We start from the raw sequence: 19,783 nt of genomic DNA, 5'->3' as shown, positions 1-19,783 counted from the left end.
AAAGTTCAAGTCACTTGCCCAAGGTCACAAAGCAAGTAAGTTGAACTGGGTGCTTACGTACTGGGCAGTGACCGAGGAAAACAAGGATGTGAATGAGGCATGGCGAGTTTGACTTATCACAGTTTGGTGAGATAGTTAGTCCTAACAGTCTTCTGATATATAGAGGGCTTTCAGCTCTCTCCAAATTTTCCTGTTATTTGGCCCTGGAGGCAGGAGCTGCCATTTTGTTGGCATTCCCCATATTACTTAGTATGGAGGGATTCAGATGTGGGTGGGGGCCAATGCGTTTTCTCACCTGTGCTCTACAGAGTGCTTGATGGTGGGGGGTCATGGTGTGACTCTTAGGTATGCCTTGCCCTTGTGGAGGATAGAAAGCCTGGCTGCAGAGGGCTCTAAGGTATAAGGCTGAGAGGCAGTTTGTGGGGAAAAAATGACCTTAATGGAAGACATCATAGGCCGTAAATTCTTTTTTTTTTTAATGTTTATTTTTGAGAGACAGAGTGCAAGCGAGGGAGGGGCAGAGAGAGAGAGAGAGAGAGAGAGAGAGAGAGAGGGAGACATGGAATCCCAAACAGGCTCCAGGTTCTGAGCTGTCAGCACAGAGCCCAATGTGGGGCTCGAACTCACATACTGTGAGGTCATGACCTGAGCCGAAGTCGGACGCTTAACCGACTGAGCCCCACAGGCCCCCTGATAGACTGTAGATTCTGAGAGATGTGAGGCCCAGCAGGGGTCTGGCAGTGGCCCAATTGTTTCTTGCAGTGAGAGCAGCTTCTCCAGTGTTCCAAACTTTAGCCTAGCACCTAAAGAAACCCCTCTTTACCGGATGCTCTGAGTGGTTTTAGTGCCATGTTCATTGCCCAAGGAAGCTTATGAAGAACATGAGGAGGTCTTACCGCAAACTTCCCTGAGCACCATTGTAGAGCCTTGTGTCAAGATGACCCTGTAAAATCCTTTCAAAAGTTTGAGGAGGCAAATACTATCATGAAACACTTAATGTTCATTATAGCTAGGTTATTTATTTTAGTAAAATGTATGATATGATAGCCTTGGGTTTCCCGTGTCCTATGCTGTACATATGTTGAAGCACCATATAAGTTGCGCAGAACATTCATGCACAAATTACAGCACAGAGAACATGTTTCCCTAAAACATGAAAGTCCTTCATAAATACTTATTGCATGAATAAATGAAGCTCATTATTTTAACTTTTGAAGGGCTTTAGCTTGAGGTATTCTTTTATGACATATTGTTATAGCAATGATTTATTTGAAGATGAGTCCTTTGTCAGGAGCAAACCCCCGATTATATAGCCTTGGAAAAACAAAATCCACTTTATGATGATACCACTTACAATACAAAACCAGAAACATGTTACGGTGAAGATTGGGCCCCCCTTATGTATCTGTGTAGGTGGGTTAATAATGGAGGTATTCACACATATATATAGAACTAAATATCTCATTGATGCTAGTGACCTAATTTAGCATTTGTCGTAATTCAGATTCAGTTTCTGTGATTATCAGAGTGTATGAAAGTGGATTAAAATATATATGTACATGTTGCTATATATCTATTCCCATGCATATGAGATTTGTCATAATTTGGATAGAGTATGAATAATTTTTTAGAATTTCTAACTTATTTATTTATTTATTGTTGCCAGCATGGAGCCCAATGTAGGGCTTGAACTCATGACCCTGAGATCAAGACCTGAGCTGAGATCAAGAGTTGGACGCTTAAGCAACTGAACCACCCAGGTGCCTCACAGATATTCAACTTTTTAATAAGTCTAAAATTAGTAGGTTTCTCAAACAAAAAGTTCAAGAAATTAGAAAGTCCATCCAGGTGTTATTAATTTTGGGGTCTGTCAAGTTAAATTTTATTTACTAGTGGAATATATATTTACTGTTATGGTATTATCATGTACAGATTCAATGGGATTTTTAGTTTAATTTTTTAAAGATTTTATTTTTAAGTAATCTCTATACCCAATGTGGGGTTCGAACCTACAACCCCGAGATCAAGAGTTGCAATCTCTACTGACTGTGCCAGCCAGGTACCCCCAATATGATCTTTTTTCACTCATCCTCAAACTACTTAATACCTGCTTATTTCTGTTATAATGTATTTGTTGTTACATGGCAGGCTCCCAGGGTGATGTGCCAGGAGAGGAAAGCCATTTGGCAAGAAGCTTGGGGTCTGGGCTTCAGTTTTGCATGTTCATAAATTCAATATTCTAAACGTCACAGAGCTAATTGATGCCAGGAATGTGGATTCACGCTAAGGAGGTTCACAAGAGACTGATGTATGAAGCAGAATGACAGTTTATTAATTTACAAAGATTAATAATTGTTCACGAGTATTTGAATTGAAAATAGTGAATTCTTACCAGGCAAGTCTTCATGTGAAGCTAAATTATAATCAGAAGATCGTTCTTACCATAGAATCAAGGCAAAGTGAGTTAGTTGTACAACTCAAATACATATGTTTGTTGTGACTGCTCTAAGTGCCTGTCTCCCCAGTATAAACTATTCGCTCCCTGGAGACTGGCATCATGTTAACGTGCTTGAGGGCTTGCCAGGGTTAGCAAACAAAAATATAGGACATCCAGTTTTTGAATTTCAGGCAAACAATGAATTTTTTTTTTTTTTTTAGTTTGACTACAACTCATCTGATATTTGGGACATACTTATATTTTTAAAATGTCTTTGTTATCTGAAATTAGTTGGATGTCCTGTGTTTTAATCTGGGAACCACGCTAACCGACCACAATGACACATATTTGTTTTATATGTGAGTACTCATCCACTCCACCACCTGGGTGGTGTTTGTTTCATTAGGTTTTCTATTTTTCTATAGTTTCTTTGCTGATTTTTTAAAAAGTAGGCTTTATGCCCAGTGTGGAGACCAACACGGGGCTTGCACTCACAACCCTGAGATCAAGACCCAAGCTGAGATCGGTCTGAGTCAGTCTGCTTAACCTCTGCTTAACTGACTGAGCCACATAGGTATCCTTTGATTCACTTTAAAAATATATATATATTTTAAATATTTACTTTGAGAGAGAGGCAGAGTACGAGCCAGGGAGGGGTAGAGAGAGAGGGAGACACAGAATAGGGAGCTGACTCCAGGCTCTGTGCTGTCAGCACAAAGCCTGATGTGGGGCTTGAACTCACAAACTGCAAGATCAAGACCTGAGCCAAAGTTGGACCCTTAACCACTGAGCCACCCCTGACTCACTCTTTTTTCTTTCTTTCTTTCTTTCTTTTTTATTTCTAGGAGAGAGAGAGAGAGAGAGACAGCGTGAGCAAGGGAGGGTCAGAGAGAGAGGGAGTCACAGACTGAAACAGGCTCCAGGCTCTGAGCTGGCAGTCAGCACAGAGCCCGATGTGGGGCTCGAACCCACGAACCGCGAGATCATGACCTTAGCGAAAGTCGGACGCTTAACCGACTAAGCCACCCAGGCGCCCCTCTTTTTTCTTTTTTTAAGTTACACTAGTAAAACGTGTTTCTTTAACTGTTACCTCTCTCTCTTTTTTACACAGTTTATTTATTTATTTGAAGAGAGAGACAGAGCGAAAGCAGGGGAGGGGCAGAGAGAGAGAGAGAGAGAGAGAGAGAGAGAGAATGAATCCCAAGCAGGCCTGGAGCTGTCAAGCACAGAGCCCTACTCAGGGATCAAGGCTCCATCTCACCAACACTGAGATCATGACCTGAGCCGAATTCAAGAGTTTGTCGCTCAACTGACTGCGCCACCCAGGTGCCCCTAACTATTATCTCTTCAATCAGATTAGTCTGAGGGCGCCACAGTGGCGCAGTCAGTTAAGCGTCCCACTCTTGATTTCGGCTGAGGTCAGGATCTCAAAGTTCCTGGAACTGAGCGCCCCCCCACCCCCACCCCATGCCCTCGGGCTCCGCAACCACAGCGCAGAACCTGCCTGGGATTCTCTCTCTCCCTCTCTCTGCCCCTCCCCTGCTCATGTGCACTTTCTCTTTCTCTCAAAAAGAAATAAACATTAAAAAGACTAATCTTATATTAGTTACCTAGAGGCCATTTTATCGACAAGGAAATTACCTCCCTTAAGTTATAGCCCAATTTATAGGTCTGGGGATGAGGCAGGGGACTGCAACCGAGTGAATAATTCTATGGGGTCACCTGACTGTGGCCGGTGAGCATGGTTGCCAGATTAAAATACAGGACGTCCAATTAATTTCAGATAACAAAGAAATTTTAGAAATATATGTATGTCCGAAATATTGCAGGAGTTGTAGTCAAACTAAAAAAAAAAATTGTTTACTTGAAGTTCAAAAACTGGATGTCCCGTAGTTTTGTTTGCTAAACCTGGCAAGCCCACGAGTCAGTAACAAGATGCCGTGAGGCTTGCCTGGGTTCCCGGTAAGCACCGGTCCATTTGGTAATCTCGGGGAACAAAAGTCGTTCCCATGAAAGAAACTGCTTAGGTTAACAGCAGGTAGCAACCAAACACGGAACAATCTTGACCCTTTGAGGAACCCGTAAGTGACGCAACTGCCATAAATGCTGCCTTGCTTGACTTCCCCGCCCCCTTCATTCTTCTCTTCCTGCAACTAGAATGTTTCCTCTATCTCTTCTTCCTTTTCTAGTCCCGCCCTTCCAGCTCTCCTCTCGGGAGAGGAATCGGTAGCCCCAGAAGGGCCGGCAAAAATGCCGACGTGTTCAGAGGAGCGGAAGTAGTCAGATTTCACTGAGAACCGTAAAGTGCTGCTGGCTGTCCCCCTTTCCGGATAACGACAACACCTCTGACTGTCAGTGCCGGCCTTCCTCGTGTAAGGGGATCTGCCAGACCCTTGCTAATTCAGCTCCCCCCCTCCCCCATTCCGGGCCCTTTCCTATCGTTGCCCCCTTCACCTTGGATCGTGTTCAAGAAGTAAGAACCTGCTGTGGCCTCCATTGGCTGCTCACAAAGGCGGTGGGGTGGGGGTGGGGAAGAGGGTGAGAGCAAAGATCCTCTTTCTCTCTCCCCCGCCCCTGCCTTACTCCCTAAGGTTTTCTAGAGTACGATTCTCTTACTCGCAACTTGCGACATTTAAGCTTATATCCCTAATTTTCAGTCGGGTTTTGATCCTCCCACTCTCGTTTTCTTTTTCCTTACTCCTCTTTTTCTTTTGCCCCCTCTCCCAGCCCTATCTCCATTCCTAGGGTTGTATGGATCATATCCTTGCACTGTGGCTAGAGGGTATATCCTCTTTAGCTGAGAAGAGAGCCCTGCACTCACTGCCATATGTTTATTAGTTATGAACTGAATAAGGGAAGGCTTGACTTCCTGGGTCACGGGAGTGAAGGAGTCTGGGTGACAGGAAGCCAGCGGCCTGTCATGCCTATTCCCTAGCTGCTAGATTAACCTTGTCTTGAAAATAGCGTGATTGCCCCATAGGCTACTCAGTATAAGGAAGACAAAAATTCTTTGGGAATCTACTTAGTGGGTTTGCGTTCCAGATTTGGTAGACGCAGAAAGCAAAGGGGGAACATGGGCAAAGGAAGGTGGGTTTTGTGCATAACATTTTTAGCAAAAGCAAATAGAAATCTTAGAAGTCGTCATCATCATGTAAAAAAAAATCTCAGCAAAGTACATAGCCTAGCAGGGGATAATTTTCTAGGTTATATTTGGGTTGGTCTTTTATATCTCAACCCTCGAGGGTGTTTTGTTTTACTTTTTTTTTTGTTTACACAGGTTTTGTTATAGGTGGGAAATTGTTTCTTCCTGGGTAAAATTGAGTAGGGTTTTCCAGGAAGGGGAATTGTGTAGCTAATTACAGATTATAATGTGAAATCTGTCTCATATCCTCCCACCTGCCCGTCCCCTCCATTGTGTATACATGCGGTTTAATATTGTATTAAGACACTGGTTTGGGGCTGGGCAGAATAAAAGAAATGATATTTTTAAAATCAATTTATTCCATAATTATTTCAGACATCTAAATACTTGGGAATAGATGACTAATTAAAACAATACCTTTAGCTCTTCTGATATTTTTGCTTAGAAATCCCATTTTTTCTTTGCAAAAATCATTTGACAGATTTGATGAAAAAGAAAATGTGTCCAACTGCATCCAGTTGAAAACCTCAGTTATAAAAGGTATTAAGAACCAATTGATAGAGCAATTTCCAGGTATTGAACCATGGCTTAATCAAATCACGCCTAAGAAAGATCCTGTCAAAATAGTTCGATGGTAAGTCTTTATTTATCTCTATGCAAAGCTCAGAGTAGCTGAATATCGTATGATTAGTTTGCACTCATAAAAAATGGAATTATTTTCACATTAACCATTGGTAGATTAATTATAACAGCAGATAAACAGAATAAGTCTAAAACATCAATATTCGTATTTTCAAGTGTTTCTCTATGTTTGTGAAAAATGTGGCTTTGTGTACTGATTATTTTATCAAAGAGTTAAATGTTTTTATTCAGACTTGGATTTAATTTATTTCAGTTTGTACTGTAAATATTTGTTTTACTGAATTATCTAAAGATGAAATTAAAATAAGAAAATTTGAAATAAAATTACAGTAGGTCATATTTTTCTTATTTTTTCTACTGGACTGGTATCGTAGATGAAACAATTTAAATAATGTTTTTTTTGCCTGGATATTTAATGAAATTAAAAAGAGGTTGCTGTATCTTTGTATATGTATGTTTCATATTTTTTATTATTTAAAGGATGTTTGGCATATTCATTTTTGAAAGAAAATATCTAACTTGGTACTTTGTGACACTTGTCTTACAGCCATGAACATATAGAAATCGTTACAGTAAATGGAGAATTACTGTTTTTTAGACAAAGACAAGGGCCTTTTTATCCAACCCTAAGGTTACTTCACAAATGTAAGTCTTGTTAGAAAATATGTCTTTGGGGATATGGAAAGACATAAGGGGTGTTGAAAGTGACTTCTAGTAGTTAACTTATTTATTAACACTAGGTGATCTGGAGTATAAACCTAAAATGAATCTCCATCTTGTGGTAAATCTGAAAAATGCAAATTCTCTCATTATGTAGTCCAGAAAGGCCAAGAAAGAACACTCATTCATTCATTCAGCAAATATTTATTGAACTCCTATGTGTCGGGCCCTGAGCTAGGTGCTGAGAATATGATGGGAAGCAAAGGCAGACATGGTCCCTGTCCTATGAAGCTAACAGTCTAGTTGGAAGGATAGACAATTAGATCATTGCATGATGTATATTCACAAACTGTGATAAGTGCTGTGAGTACTTGTTTTACATTTATATCTACATTCGCCTCATAGAGATTAACTCTATATAAGGGGAAAAAATTGGCTAATTGTGGGAGTCCCAGTTATTGTTAGTTGGGTGCCAAGGTCAGGTGTTGTGAAACAAAATAACGTTTGTTACATACCTACATTTGTACATTGTCAGGCCGAGTACATTCCAAAAGAAAATTCAAAGGAGATAAAATCCTGGTGCATAAGAGGTTTTCAACTGTGAAGTTAAAATTTCTGCTTTTCAAACCAGTGTATTTCTGGCATTCTAGCCAAGAGGCAAAAAGGAAGGGAGCTACTGGAAGGCTCTGTAGGTCGTAGTGGTAACTTAATGAGTTTGGTTTTTGGTAAGAAGTGATCAATTTTGAATTACATGGTGGAGCAGAGGTCTGGAGCAGTAAGGCAAATCTTAAAAGAGGTGAATCATTTTAGTATTTATAAAGGATTATTTACAATTACTTGATTAACTATTGATTTCATCAGGTTAAAAAAGTACAGTGGAGAGAAATTGAGTCCTGATGCAGTGGGAAAAAGTTTAAAATGAAAATATTTTGGTGATGTTAATTCCTACTCAACTAAAAGAAGACAGAGACAAAATACTCAAATGTATTGCATGAATCTAGATTAGATCCTGGTTTGAAAAGTAAATTCAAGCCCTCCTTCCCCCACAAAAAAGATAAAAAACACTTTCTTAGGGCTCTTGAGGGGGAATTTGAATATGGTCTGACTATAAGACAATATTGTGGGACTATTGTTAAATTTCTAGGTATGATAATAGTATTGTAGTTATGTAGAAGAATGACTTTATTTTTAGGTGATATGTGCTTATTTATGGTGAAGCATCATGTTTGAAATTTCAAATGATAGAGGACAAAATGTGCATAAATAGAAAGAGATAAAGCAAAGGGTTAATGAATGATTGTTCAGTCTCAGTGGGTGGTGGCCAAGTGTTCATTGAACTATTCTTTTTTTAACCTTTTTTAATGTTTGTTTATTTTTGAGAGAGAGACACTGAGTAGGGGAGGGGCAGAGAGAGAGAAGGAGGGAGACACAGAATCTGAAACAGGCTCCAGGCTCTGAGCTGTCAGCACAGAGCCTGACATGGGGCTCGAACTCTGAAGGGCGAGATCATCACCTGAGCTGAAATTGGATGCTCAACTGACTGAGCCACACAGGCGCCCCTTCATTGAACTATTCTTAACAGTTTTTCTGTATGTTAAGCATTTGCATAATAAGTTGGAAGAGAAAGGTATTCCTATTTAATAATATTTTGCTGGGAACCAACCTTTTAGAACATCCTAAAGTTATTGATGTGCAAGAAGCAGGATAATATGGTGATTAAAAGCATACTTGGAGTTAGGCAGACCTGGGTTCAATTCCCAGTGCATGTCACTTTTCCCAAGCCACTTAAACAGGTCAAGTCACTTAACTTGCTTAAGCTTTCTTTTCTTTTCTTTTTTTTTTTTTTTAAGATTTTTAATTTTTAAGTCATTTCTACACCCAAAACGGGGCTTGAACTCACAACCCCAAGTTCAGGAGTTGCATATTCTACCAACTGAGCCAGCCAGGAGCTCCTTAAGTTTTATTTCCTTATCTTTAAAAATGGATATATTGTATATTATATCTCCCAGGATTGTAAGGATTACATGAGATCGTGTATACAATGCCTAGAACACAGTAATGGCTCAATGTGTGATAGCCATTGTAATGATGTAGTAATTGTCGAGTAATGTCCACTACTACTGTATATTATCATCATCATGATCAAGATCATCATCATCATTGTTATTAAAGGGCAGGTATTAACAAGGATAGAGAGCTAGAAAACAAATTATGTATAAATGCATTCATTCAGGTTCTTTCTTTTCAATAAGATGTTCAAATTCATTTGGAGCCATGTTTAAATTAATTTGTGGTCTTGGTAGGAAAAATACTTATTCTCTGACTAGTGGGAGGGCTAGTGGTAAGACATTAAAGTGAATAAATGTTACCAATTATTAATATACCTAGAAAGCCCTGAGAGGTACTAAAAGGTATTCCCTGCAACCCGCAATTGTTTTGAATCTTTCAGGGATCCTTTAATCCTTAGATTATGAACTGTTAGTAGACATACACACACACACACACACACATTTTTTGGTATTACAAAAGGAATTTGTATTCATTCTAGAGAATTGGAAAGTGCAGAAATAAAATCACCTGTATTCCTATGACCTAGAGATAACCATGGTTAGTATGTTGGTGTACTTCCATCCAATGATTTCCTATGTTGTGTGTGTATGTGTGTTTATATGTTTTTTTCCTTTTTTAAAAAATATTTTTTCCTTTTTAAATTGGGCTCTCAGTTAAATAGCTTTTAATTAATTGACTTTGGTTTTTAGGACAGTTGTAGGTTTATAGAAAAATGGGGCAGAAAATAGAGTTCCCATATCCTTCCTGCCACCCTTCCCTCATTATTAACATCTTATATTGGTGTCATGCATTTGTTATGATTGATGAACCAATACTGATACATTAGTATTAACCGAAGTCCATACTTTGCATTAGGGTTCATTCTTTGCATCGTATATTCTGTGGGTTTTACCAAATGCATAATGTCATGTATCCACTGTTACAGTATCTCTATGATACCATATCATTATATCATATCATATCATATCATATCATATCATATCATATCATATCATCGTATCCTATCTTATCCTATTGTATTGTATCATAGTGCTAGTATCATAGTGTAGTTTCATTGCCCTAAGAATCCTCTGCTCCACCTATTCGTCCCTTCCTTCTCCTCTCAACCCCTAGCAACCACTGATCTCTTTGGTAGGTTTTTTAATTCTACTTTTTTCTCTTAACATTATATTGTGAACATTTCCCAGGGTATTACATATTTTCCAGAACCATTATATTTTCCATATAATGATTCTATTATACAGGTACTATAGACACACCTTAAGTCATTTATCTCTTCATTGTTGGACATTGAGGTTGATTCCAATTTATTTTTATTGTAAATAGTAGTGCTGCAATGATTATATCTCTGCTTTAATATATTGTATATCTCTAACTTTTTCCTTAGGATAAAGTCCTAGAAAGAGAATTACCAAGTCAAAGAGTTTGAACCTTTCAAGGCTGTTGATATGTCTTATCATGTAGTCCTAAAGAAAAGTTGTACTCCATTATAAGCCTTCTAGCAGTGTCTGAGAATGCCAGTTTTCCTACACTCTTGCTAGCACTGGGAATTACTTTTGTTAAAAATATTTATCAACTTGATAAGTGAAGGATGGAGTTTCAGTTTTATCTTGCATTTGTCAGAATACTGTAATTTTGGGAAATATTTGTTCATGTCCCTTGTCTTTTTCTGTTGAGTCATCAGTCTCTTTATGTGATGTATTTCTTTTCTTCTAGATCCTTTTATCCTGCCACACCAGCAGGTTGATAAAGGAGCTATCAAATTTGTGCTCAGTGGAGCAAATATCATGTGTCCAGGCTTAACTTCTCCTGGAGCTAAACTTTACCCTGCTGCAGTAGGTACAATTGTTGTATCCTTCCCAGGCTATAACTTTTGAAAAATGTCTTCACAGTATTTTTGTCATTACTGGAAGGTCTATCATCCAAAAGATTAGATGTACTTCTCTGGAGGTTACTGTTACTGTTGTCTCACGCCTTTCTTGTTAAATTTCACGATGTGGGAAATAGCATCATTTCTGCCTTTCTTATTGCATTTCAAGGTGTGGGAAATAACATCATTTCTATGTCCCAAATTAGAAGTTAAATGGGAACAAGTAATAAAAGAGTCCCAGCTGCATTTCAGCCCAGTTACTCCCCAATGTTACCAAACTCAGGACACAGTGTAAAACTTGATTATTTTAAAAAATGTTTATTTGTTTTGAGGGAGAGAGAGGGAGAGTGAGAGTGCAAGTAGGGGAGGGGCAGAGAGAGGAGAGAGAGAATTCCAAGCCGGTCCTGTGCTGTTAGCACAGAACCCGATGCGGAGCTCAAACCTACGAACTGTGAGATCATGACCTGAGCTGAAATCAAGAGTTGGACACTTAACCGACTGAGCCACCCAGGCACCCCTAAGACTTTAGATTATTAATGGAGAAGATATATATGATATGATTGGATCACTTCTTTAGACATTAGCTTGCTACTTAAAAAATGTTTTTAATGTTGTTGTTTTTTTTTTTTTTCTTTTTTTTGAGAGAGAGAGCATGAGCAGGGGAGGGGCAGAGAGAGAGGGAAACACAATCTGAAGCAGGCTCCAGGCTCTGAGCTGTCAGCACAGTTCCAGATGCAGGGCTTGAAGTCACAAACCGCAAGACCATGACCTAGCCGAAATCGGATGCTTAAGTGATTGAGCCACCCAGGTGCCCCCATCACCTTGCTATGTTTATCGTTGGCTTATCCATATACACTGGAGTAAAAGAACTCAAACAAGAAAAGAGTTTAGGTACCAGGTAGAAGTGGATAGTGGGAAATACTGACAATCCCCAACTTTTATATTACAGATCATTTAAGTTGGATGTTTGGGCCTCAGAACATATTTTCTCAAAGAGAAATGTTAAAGTTTCAGATAGTCCTTAAAATTCATGATGTAACTGAGTCATTTTGCATAATTTTCATTTCTACAGTGGTTTTTAGCTATGTTCTATTTTTTTTAAAATGTTTTTTATTTAGTTTTGAGAGTCAGAGATAGACAGTGCGAGCAGAGGAGGGTCAGAGAGAGAGACACACACAGAATCCAAAGACAGGCTCCAGGCTCTGAGCTAGCTGTCAGCACAGAGCCTGACACGGGGCTCAAACCCACAACCTGTGAGATCATGACCTGAGCCGAAGTCAGACGCTTAACCAACTGACCCACCCAGGCTTCCCTGTTTAGCTATATTCTAGATCAAATAGGTTTTGTTAATAGGTTTGTGTCTGGAGAGGAGGGTATCTTTTCTTTTGTCATGGATAAAGTGCCCATTTGTCTCAGGTTGAGAAGATACTCGGTAGGAATAGGGAAATCACTGTGGAGTAGGAAGGCCATTGGAGTGGGTTTAAGAGTGTGTCCTGGAGACGCCTGGGTGGTTCAGTTGGCCAAGTGGTCGACTTCAGCTCAGGTCATGATCTCACAGTCCATGGGTTCAAGCCCCATGTCAGGCTCTGTGCTGACAGCTAGCTCAGAGCCTGGAGCCTGCTTCCGATTCTGTGTCTCCCTCTCTCTCTGACCTTCCCCCACTCACACTCTGTGTGTCTCTCTCTCTCAAAAAATAAATAAACACTTAAAAAAAAAAGAGTATGTCCTGTACTTGAAGGAGACTGTCTAGTCTCCTGACACTCTCCAGTGTCCTCTGTTGTGGCAGTTATATTTAAGGGGTAGTATAAGGTATGTGTTGATACCTTGGGAACAGCTTATATTGACATAGGGACTGGTCACATAATAGGTGCTCAAATATTTTTGGAACATAAACTGAATCTGTGAATTGAAAATGAGTTGGAGAAAAGTATTCTATGAGGACAGGTTTTGTTTTTAATGTTTATGATTTTTCTAAGTGTTGTAGGTTTATAGTTCTGGAGTTTCCCTTAAGTGGAAAATTTTCCTAGTGCCTAACTTTTGCTTTTAAAGTAATTTTTATTTTGAAATAATATAGACTTTAGGTAGTTGCAAAACTGGTGCAGAGAGATACTTGAACTTTTATTTGTAAAATATGTGCTGCAATGTGTAACATTCTAAATGCTTCAAATGATAACCAGGATCATTCTGGTTGTTCTAGAAATGTTGAAACGTACACTGGGTTCTTACAGATAGACTGGTGATATAATTATTATTTTAATGTGTCAATTACATAAAACCACCATTCAGTGATTAAAACATTAGAACAATGCATATTTATTTATTTCACAATTTTTAATATTTACGTGCAAGAAATTGTAGCTTTTTTGCAAGACTTATTTTGGTTTTGTTGGCATTGGGTTATAGTATTAACATTTAATTTAAAAACCAAGAATGATTATATTAGATTCATTCATTTAGCATTTGTTGAATATTTACAGTGTGTCCACAGACTCTGCTAGGTCCCTGCCCTCAATGAGTTGATGGCCTGGGTGAGGATACAAGATGGGTTCATAGTGGCTTAACTAGTAACGTGATCACTGTTTGATAGCCCTTCTCCAAGGCGTTTTGATTGTTTTCTTAGCTGTGTGTTTTCAGGCAATCATGGCAAAAGGAAAACAGCATGCTTTGTGTGTCGGACTCACGAAGATGTCTGCAGAAGATATGTAAGTCTCACGTTAGGACCCTTAGCTTTTGAGATATGGGCAACCTACGCAGGAAGCATCAGAATGACAGGGGAAATTTGCTGTCATTCATACCACATCTTACAAATATTTAAGCACAGAAGCCTCCTTTCTGATTTTTCCTAACACTTCTGAAGCCATTGAAACCTATTTTGTCTCCAGGATTGCATTCTTTCTTAAACACTCTGAAAAGAACCATGTGCCAACAGCTGTTTTATATGTATGTATGTGGTATTTTAGGAACTTAAACAAAATTAGAGAGAGAGAGACGGTGTACATGCGCACGCACTTGTGTGTGCATGCGGTGGGAGGGCCAGAGGGAGAGGGAGAGCGAGAATCCCAAGCAGGGTCCATGCCCAGCATGGAGTCTGATGCTGCCTGATCGCACATCCTGAGGTCATGACCTGAATGTAAATCAAGAGTCAGATGCTTAACTGACTGAGCCACCCAGGTGCCCCAGGAACTTTTTCTTTAGTATGACTTAAATTTTTAATTGGGGGGAAAGATGTTTTGCTACTAATTTTTAAGACCACGACATAGTTTAGCACCACATGGTATTTATCTTCTATTTTGACCTCATGGTATAGATATTAAGGAAGTATTAAAGATACATTACCAAACTATAATCAATATATCGAGAAACTTGGAACTGATTTGATGACCAAATTAATCTTGTTAACTTTATTTCACAGTTAAGGGGTAGTATAAGGTATATGTTGTTTTCATAGTTTTTTATCCTGTTAACTTTGTTTCACAGTGAATTACAAGACTTTGATGTGCTCCTGGTACATCATCACTTTGCTTCTATAAGGCCCACTAGTTAGATCACTAGGATCACTTTAAGAGAAGAACTGCAGCAGAGTAATGTTGTTTAATGTAGTCAATAATGTTAATGTAATATAAATAAATTCCCTGCATGGGGCTCAATGATTGCAAAATAGCAATGCACTTGGAATTATATTTACCATAAGTAAGCCTATAAAAATTCATAACAATATGTTTATGTGCTTTTCTCCTTCCACAGTGAGAAAGTCAACAAAGGAATTGGCATTGAAAATATCCATTATTTAAATGATGGGCTGTGGCATATGAAGACATACAAATGAGCCTCAGAAGGCATGCACTCGGCTAAATGTGGATATTGTGCTGTATCTGTGTTTGTGTTTGTGTGTGACAGCGTGAAGACAGTACCTCTGTGGTTATGCTGAATAAATTCAACAGATGCCAAAATTCTGTTAGCTTCAAAAATAATTTTAATTTTTCTTAAAGTCCAGTTAAAATTGGGTAGCAAGCTTGGACATTAAGAAGTATCTGGTAAGTAATCAAACGCAGACAACTTAATGTCCTTTTTTAGGCTAATGATGTAAAATTGAAGGGCAGGACTTGGTGAATGAACTTGCCGAGCTACGCGCCCCCCCACCCCCGCGCCCCCGCGAATCTGGCTACTTAATGGGCCTGGAAGCTGGACTGGGAATTTTCTCCCATTATCTAGAAATGCCTCCTCTCTTTTGTGTGTGTGTTTCGTTTGTTTGGTTGTTGTCATTTTTAAACTTTTCATTATGGAAAATTCCAAGCATATACAAAAGTACATGAGGAATAGTATAATGGACCTTTTTGTATCCGTCACCCAGCTTCAATTCATGGCAAATCTTACCTCATTTTTATCTCATTTACTTCTTCCTCACCCCACTCCCTGATTATTTGGAAGCGAATCCCAGATACATCATTTTATCCATAGTTATTTTAATATGTATCTTTAAAAGATAAATGTTTTTTTTAAAAATCATCACAACTAAAATATTATCACACCTAAAAAAGTGAACTATTTCTTAATATGATCAAATATCTTGTTTAAATATGTGACAAACTCAATTGCCTCTCTTTTTTACTTTTTTTAACCACTGGTTTGCTTGAAATTGGTACCAGACAAGGTCCATATATTGCATTTGGTTGTTATTTATTTACGTCTCTTCATCTAAAACTTCTCCCTTTGTCTTTTCCCCTTTAAATTGATTATTGAAGGAATCTGGTTGTTTTGTCCTACAGAGTTTTCTCCCACATTCTGGATTTTGTCGATTCTATTGCTGTAAAGTAATTTAATCTGTTTTTATGTCCCCTGTATGACCTGTAAACTGATAAATATGCTTGATGAGATTCAGGTTCATTTTATTTAGCGCCCTGGCCTAAAGCTGGGTAAACTCAGACTACACAGATGCCCAGAACTTCCAGATTTGGGTCCTTACTGTATTCCCCCAAAGAGCGTGTATGTCCTATCCTAAGTGGCATATAAAGGCCATGGACTTATTTTGGCAGGAACAGTAAGCTGTTTGGGGAATTAAATGAGCAGTTATGAATTTATATAGTGACAATAGGCATTTCTTCCTAATAACCTCACTGTTCTAGGGTCTCAGCCATTTTCATTTGGTTGTTTACAAATAGATGACATGTGATTTTATTTTTCAGATGCATACAGACATTTACAAGATTGTGCTGACCTGTGTTACAGTTAGAAGTTGGTGAGAAAGGTGAGGGTGGATAGTAAAAAGAGGGCAACCATTTGACTGGCTGTTGCAGCTGGGCCCAAGATATGATATAGGTGAAGGTTATAGGTCCAGGGTCGGGCCCTCAGATTGAGAAATGATTTCCTGCTAAAGAAACCTGTAAGACTTGGAGATTCCCACATTAGAATGTAAATGTGTTAATTTACAGGGGTAAGTCGGCTTAGGGTAAACAGTTAGAAAACTGGAAGTTTCTTGGTGACTCGAGTAAGAGTAAAGGAAGGTTGATAATTTGGGGGAGTATTTCATCTGGCCTGGGGTAAGGCTTAGAGAATTTTTCTTGCTTCATCATTAATTAGAATGTTTATGTCTGCCAAAATCTTTCCCATCCCATAGAGGCGCCCTGATATTTTACTTGCTATAGCCTTTTGAAGTTCTTTGTAGAATATTTGCTTTTGTTATGACAATTATATTCTACAGTTTACCATATTGTTATATTTTGCTATTCATTCCTGGTGGATAAAAGTGTAAATAGTCTCCTTAGTAACCCATTTATAAATCCTCTTTCGAGGTAGGTTTCTTCAACAGGCCTCATGTTATGCTGACTTACTGGTTTCAAAGTCAGATGTCCCTCCATTTGAGGGATGAGACACCCTATTTGAGGCCTGTAGCACCTCATAGTCTTAAAAAGAGAATATCTGAGTCACTGATGTCAAAACCGAAACTTGAACCTTTATTATTGGCACTAAGTTAATGTTAATTGACCAACATTGCCTATGGAGTGCTGGCAGTGAAAAACAAAGCACTCCCATATTCACGAAGTTGAAACATTTAATTGCCTGGTTTCTGAAATAATTTATCCTTGTTTCTAACCACTGTTAACAGTGGGTGTAGGGAACACTTTAAAAATATTTAACATCATCATCTGTGCTTGTTTTTCCTACTATGCTGAGGTACAGTGACTGTGTTGCCTTGGTGATGTGGACTAAATATGTATGTTTTCTCCTTCCCCTGGGTCTGAGGCCTCGGGTCATGGTGTTGATCAGGGGTGTCACTCTACACGGAGAGCCTGGTCAGTTTCTAAGCATTAGGTCGTGCGGGGAAGCTAATTCAAAGAGGTTAAACTAGCATATCAGCCTCTTTGTACTGCGAGTAAAGGAAACTTAGTTTACCCACGTTCCTGAGATTAGGAATACAGGGAGAGCCTGTTTTCTCTCAGGCAATGTGTCTTCAGTTCATTTTTAATTTCCAAATTAATTGTGTCAAGCCAGCCTACAGTCTAGCCTCTCTGTGTATCTGACATCCCTACTCAGCCAAGGTCAGTTCAGCTCAATATTTCCTGAAGATTTGCTAGGTTCTAGGTGATATGGCCCAAAGATGAATAATACACAGGTGGCCCTTGCCCTTAAGGAGCTTCCAGTCTAGTGAGTAAATTGACATCTAAGAAAACCTGGGTAATGGTGACAGCCCAGTGCTGATTTATAAAGCCACTGGGAAGTTACTCATACTTTTCCAATTTCAGTCACCAAAATTTGCAAATTACACATGAGCTAAATATAAAAATATTGCTTAGATTGTATCCAATGTGAGGTTAAAAAAATCCAGATGTCTTGGAGTTGCAAGGATTGAGCATTCCAACTCTCATGATTGTCCCATTATGCAATAATATAAGGGCCTGATCAGCCCTCTTCTAGCAGACTGTTATGGTGGTTTGGTGGCCTTCTGTTGGCAGCTGCATTTTTCCTTTTCTTCTCCTTCTTCTTCTGTAAATGTTCTGGACCCAAAACAGGCAGTTGGATTTATCCTAGGGGTAGTCATGAACATTTCCAATCTGAGAGATTTGAGAGTCCTCAAACAGAAGGTCATATGGCATTTGTCAAATAATGATTATATCTAGCCAAGTTTCTCCTCTGCGTACAAATCAGCTACTGAGGATACAGCATTCCTAAGCATAGTGTTTCAGAAGATAAAAGAATGGCAAATGACTCAATTTGGAGATGTATTTCATTACAGTAAAATATTTCACTTGTTTGTTGTTTGTGAGAATATTAATCATGCAGCAATTATGTATTAATGGGAATATGAAATGAATGTATGCTCAAACAAAATATGGTAAATATTTTTAACTTTGTTTATCTAGGTTCCTTAATTTTGAGAATATATCTCTCAAGGCTCTTCAGGAAACTCAAAATGTTCCAATTTCTAAAGGAGTATCCACTAAACCTGATTTATAATGAAAGGAAAAAAATGAAAATGCATGCATCCTATGCCACTATAACCATCACTTCTGAGGTCTCAAGGAATCAGAAAGTTACTCAGGCTATAACCTATAAGAATTAGGCCATTGAAATATATTTGGAAAGCTCTTCAGAACACTTGTGTTTAGTATGTTATTAATTGTATTTAGACTAAATATAATTTTATTCTTAATATCCTAGTCTCTCATCAACAATTTCTAAAGAAATCATGTCTGTCAACATGGAGACTGATGGGTGTAAATGTATACTTTGCATTATATGTTTTTATACTTTTGTATGTATACTTTATTATACTTTTTATAGCAGGTATAAGAAAGACTACCTAAAATGAACTATAGCACTACTTTGTTTCATATTGTATTAAAACTAATCAAGTACTTGTAAAGGACTAGAACTCCATCAGAACAGGGATGAATGAATGTGATTGAGAACCAGTTTTTAAATCTATGTTGACCCTATTAGACAGGCAGGTTGGTTGGTTGATTGGTTGGTTGGTTTAAAAGCCTGGCCTCTTGGAGAATATAATTTATGTGTGGAAAAATATACAGGAGATGATTTGCTGGAATTTTCTTACTACTATCATGTTTATTAGAATAGGTCATAGGGAAGAAAAATAGATGAAAACATCCAAACTAATTAGTACTATTGATATTTGCCTCTTCAAGTGAAAAATGAAAGGACACCAAATTTTATTCTTGAATACTTTGAGAAATAAAAGATCAATTAGTGAAATAATTTCTTTTAAAAAAATTTTAAAAAATTTTTGTTTGTTTTATTTATTTTTGAGACAGAGAGAGACAGAGTACGAGTGGGGGAGGGACAGAGAGAGAGGGAGACACAGAATCTGAAACAGGTTCCAGGCTCTGAGATAGCTGTCAGCACAGAGCCCGACGCGGGGCTCAAACCTAAGAACCATGAAGTCAGATGCTTAACTGACTGAGCCACCCAGGTGCCCCTAAAAAAATTTTTAATGTTTATTTTTTAGGGGAAGGAGGGGTAGAGAGAGACACACACACACAATCTGAAGCAGGCTCCAGGCTCTGAGCTGTCAGAACAGAGCCCGATGCAGGGCTTGAACTCACAAACTGCAAGATCATGACCTGAGCAGAAGTTGGACACCTAACTGACTGAGCCACCCAAGTGAAATAATTTCTAATTAAGGGGTGCCTGGGTGGCTCAGTCAGTTGAGCGTTGGGCTCTGTGCTGAACATGGAGCCTGCTTGAGATTCTCTCTCTCTCTCTCTCTCTCTCTCTCTCTCCCTTCCTCCCTCCCTCCCCACCTTGCCTTCCCTTCCCCATTCACATGTGTGCACTCTAAAATTAAAAAAAAAATTTTCTACTTAAAACCCCAGTTGTTAGAGAATGATATGCCTCACTCTAAATGGGTTATCTTGCACATTTTAAGAGTAAAACAAATCACAATTTCCACATGATATTTTTTATTGCTCTTCTTGTTTCAGTCTTTAATTTTAAAGTAGTTTAATTT

General features: G+C 38.6%; 1 protein-coding gene across 3 annotated transcripts; it reads left to right on the top strand.

The window, feature by feature from the left end:
- The first annotated feature begins 5,473 nt into the window (after window positions 1–5,473).
- On the top strand, window positions 5,474–19,010 carry MCTS1 (MCTS1 re-initiation and release factor). Of its 3 annotated transcripts, XR_005526282.1 has the most exons (7): window positions 5,474–5,524; window positions 6,061–6,213; window positions 6,769–6,866; window positions 10,668–10,790; window positions 13,442–13,523; window positions 14,566–14,855; window positions 16,005–19,010. XR_005526282.1 is itself a non-coding variant. In XM_039221454.1 (6 exons), the coding sequence occupies exons 1-6, from the start codon at window positions 5,511–5,513 to the stop codon at window positions 14,645–14,647; spliced, it is 552 nt and encodes a 183-aa protein (XP_039077385.1). In that variant the 5' UTR covers window positions 5,474–5,510; the 3' UTR covers window positions 14,648–19,010. The 3 variants fall into 3 exon arrangements, 2 of the variants coding, with proteins under 2 accessions (XP_039077385.1, XP_039077387.1); XM_039221454.1 differs by having other exon boundaries at window positions 14,566–19,010; XM_039221456.1 differs by having other exon boundaries at window positions 10,668–10,801; window positions 13,456–13,523; window positions 14,566–19,010.
- The last annotated feature ends 773 nt before the right edge of the window (window positions 19,011–19,783 follow it).

The sequence above is a fragment of the Hyaena hyaena genome, unplaced genomic scaffold, assembly GCF_003009895.1.
Source record: "Hyaena hyaena isolate Hyena2069 unplaced genomic scaffold, ASM300989v1 scaffold_986, whole genome shotgun sequence".
Lineage (NCBI taxonomy): Eukaryota > Metazoa > Chordata > Mammalia > Carnivora > Hyaenidae > Hyaena > Hyaena hyaena.
This window is presented reverse-complemented; position numbering and strand designations above follow the sequence as displayed.

Coding starts and splice junctions, on each gene's coding strand:
- MCTS1 (XM_039221454.1), top strand. Junction 6,214..6,768: donor CCTGTCAAAATAGTTCGATG/GTAAGTCTTTAT, acceptor CTTGTCTTACAG/CCATGAACATATAGAAATCG. Junction 13,524..14,565: donor AAGATGTCTGCAGAAGATAT/GTAAGTCTCACG, acceptor CTCCTTCCACAG/TGAGAAAGTCAACAAAGGAA.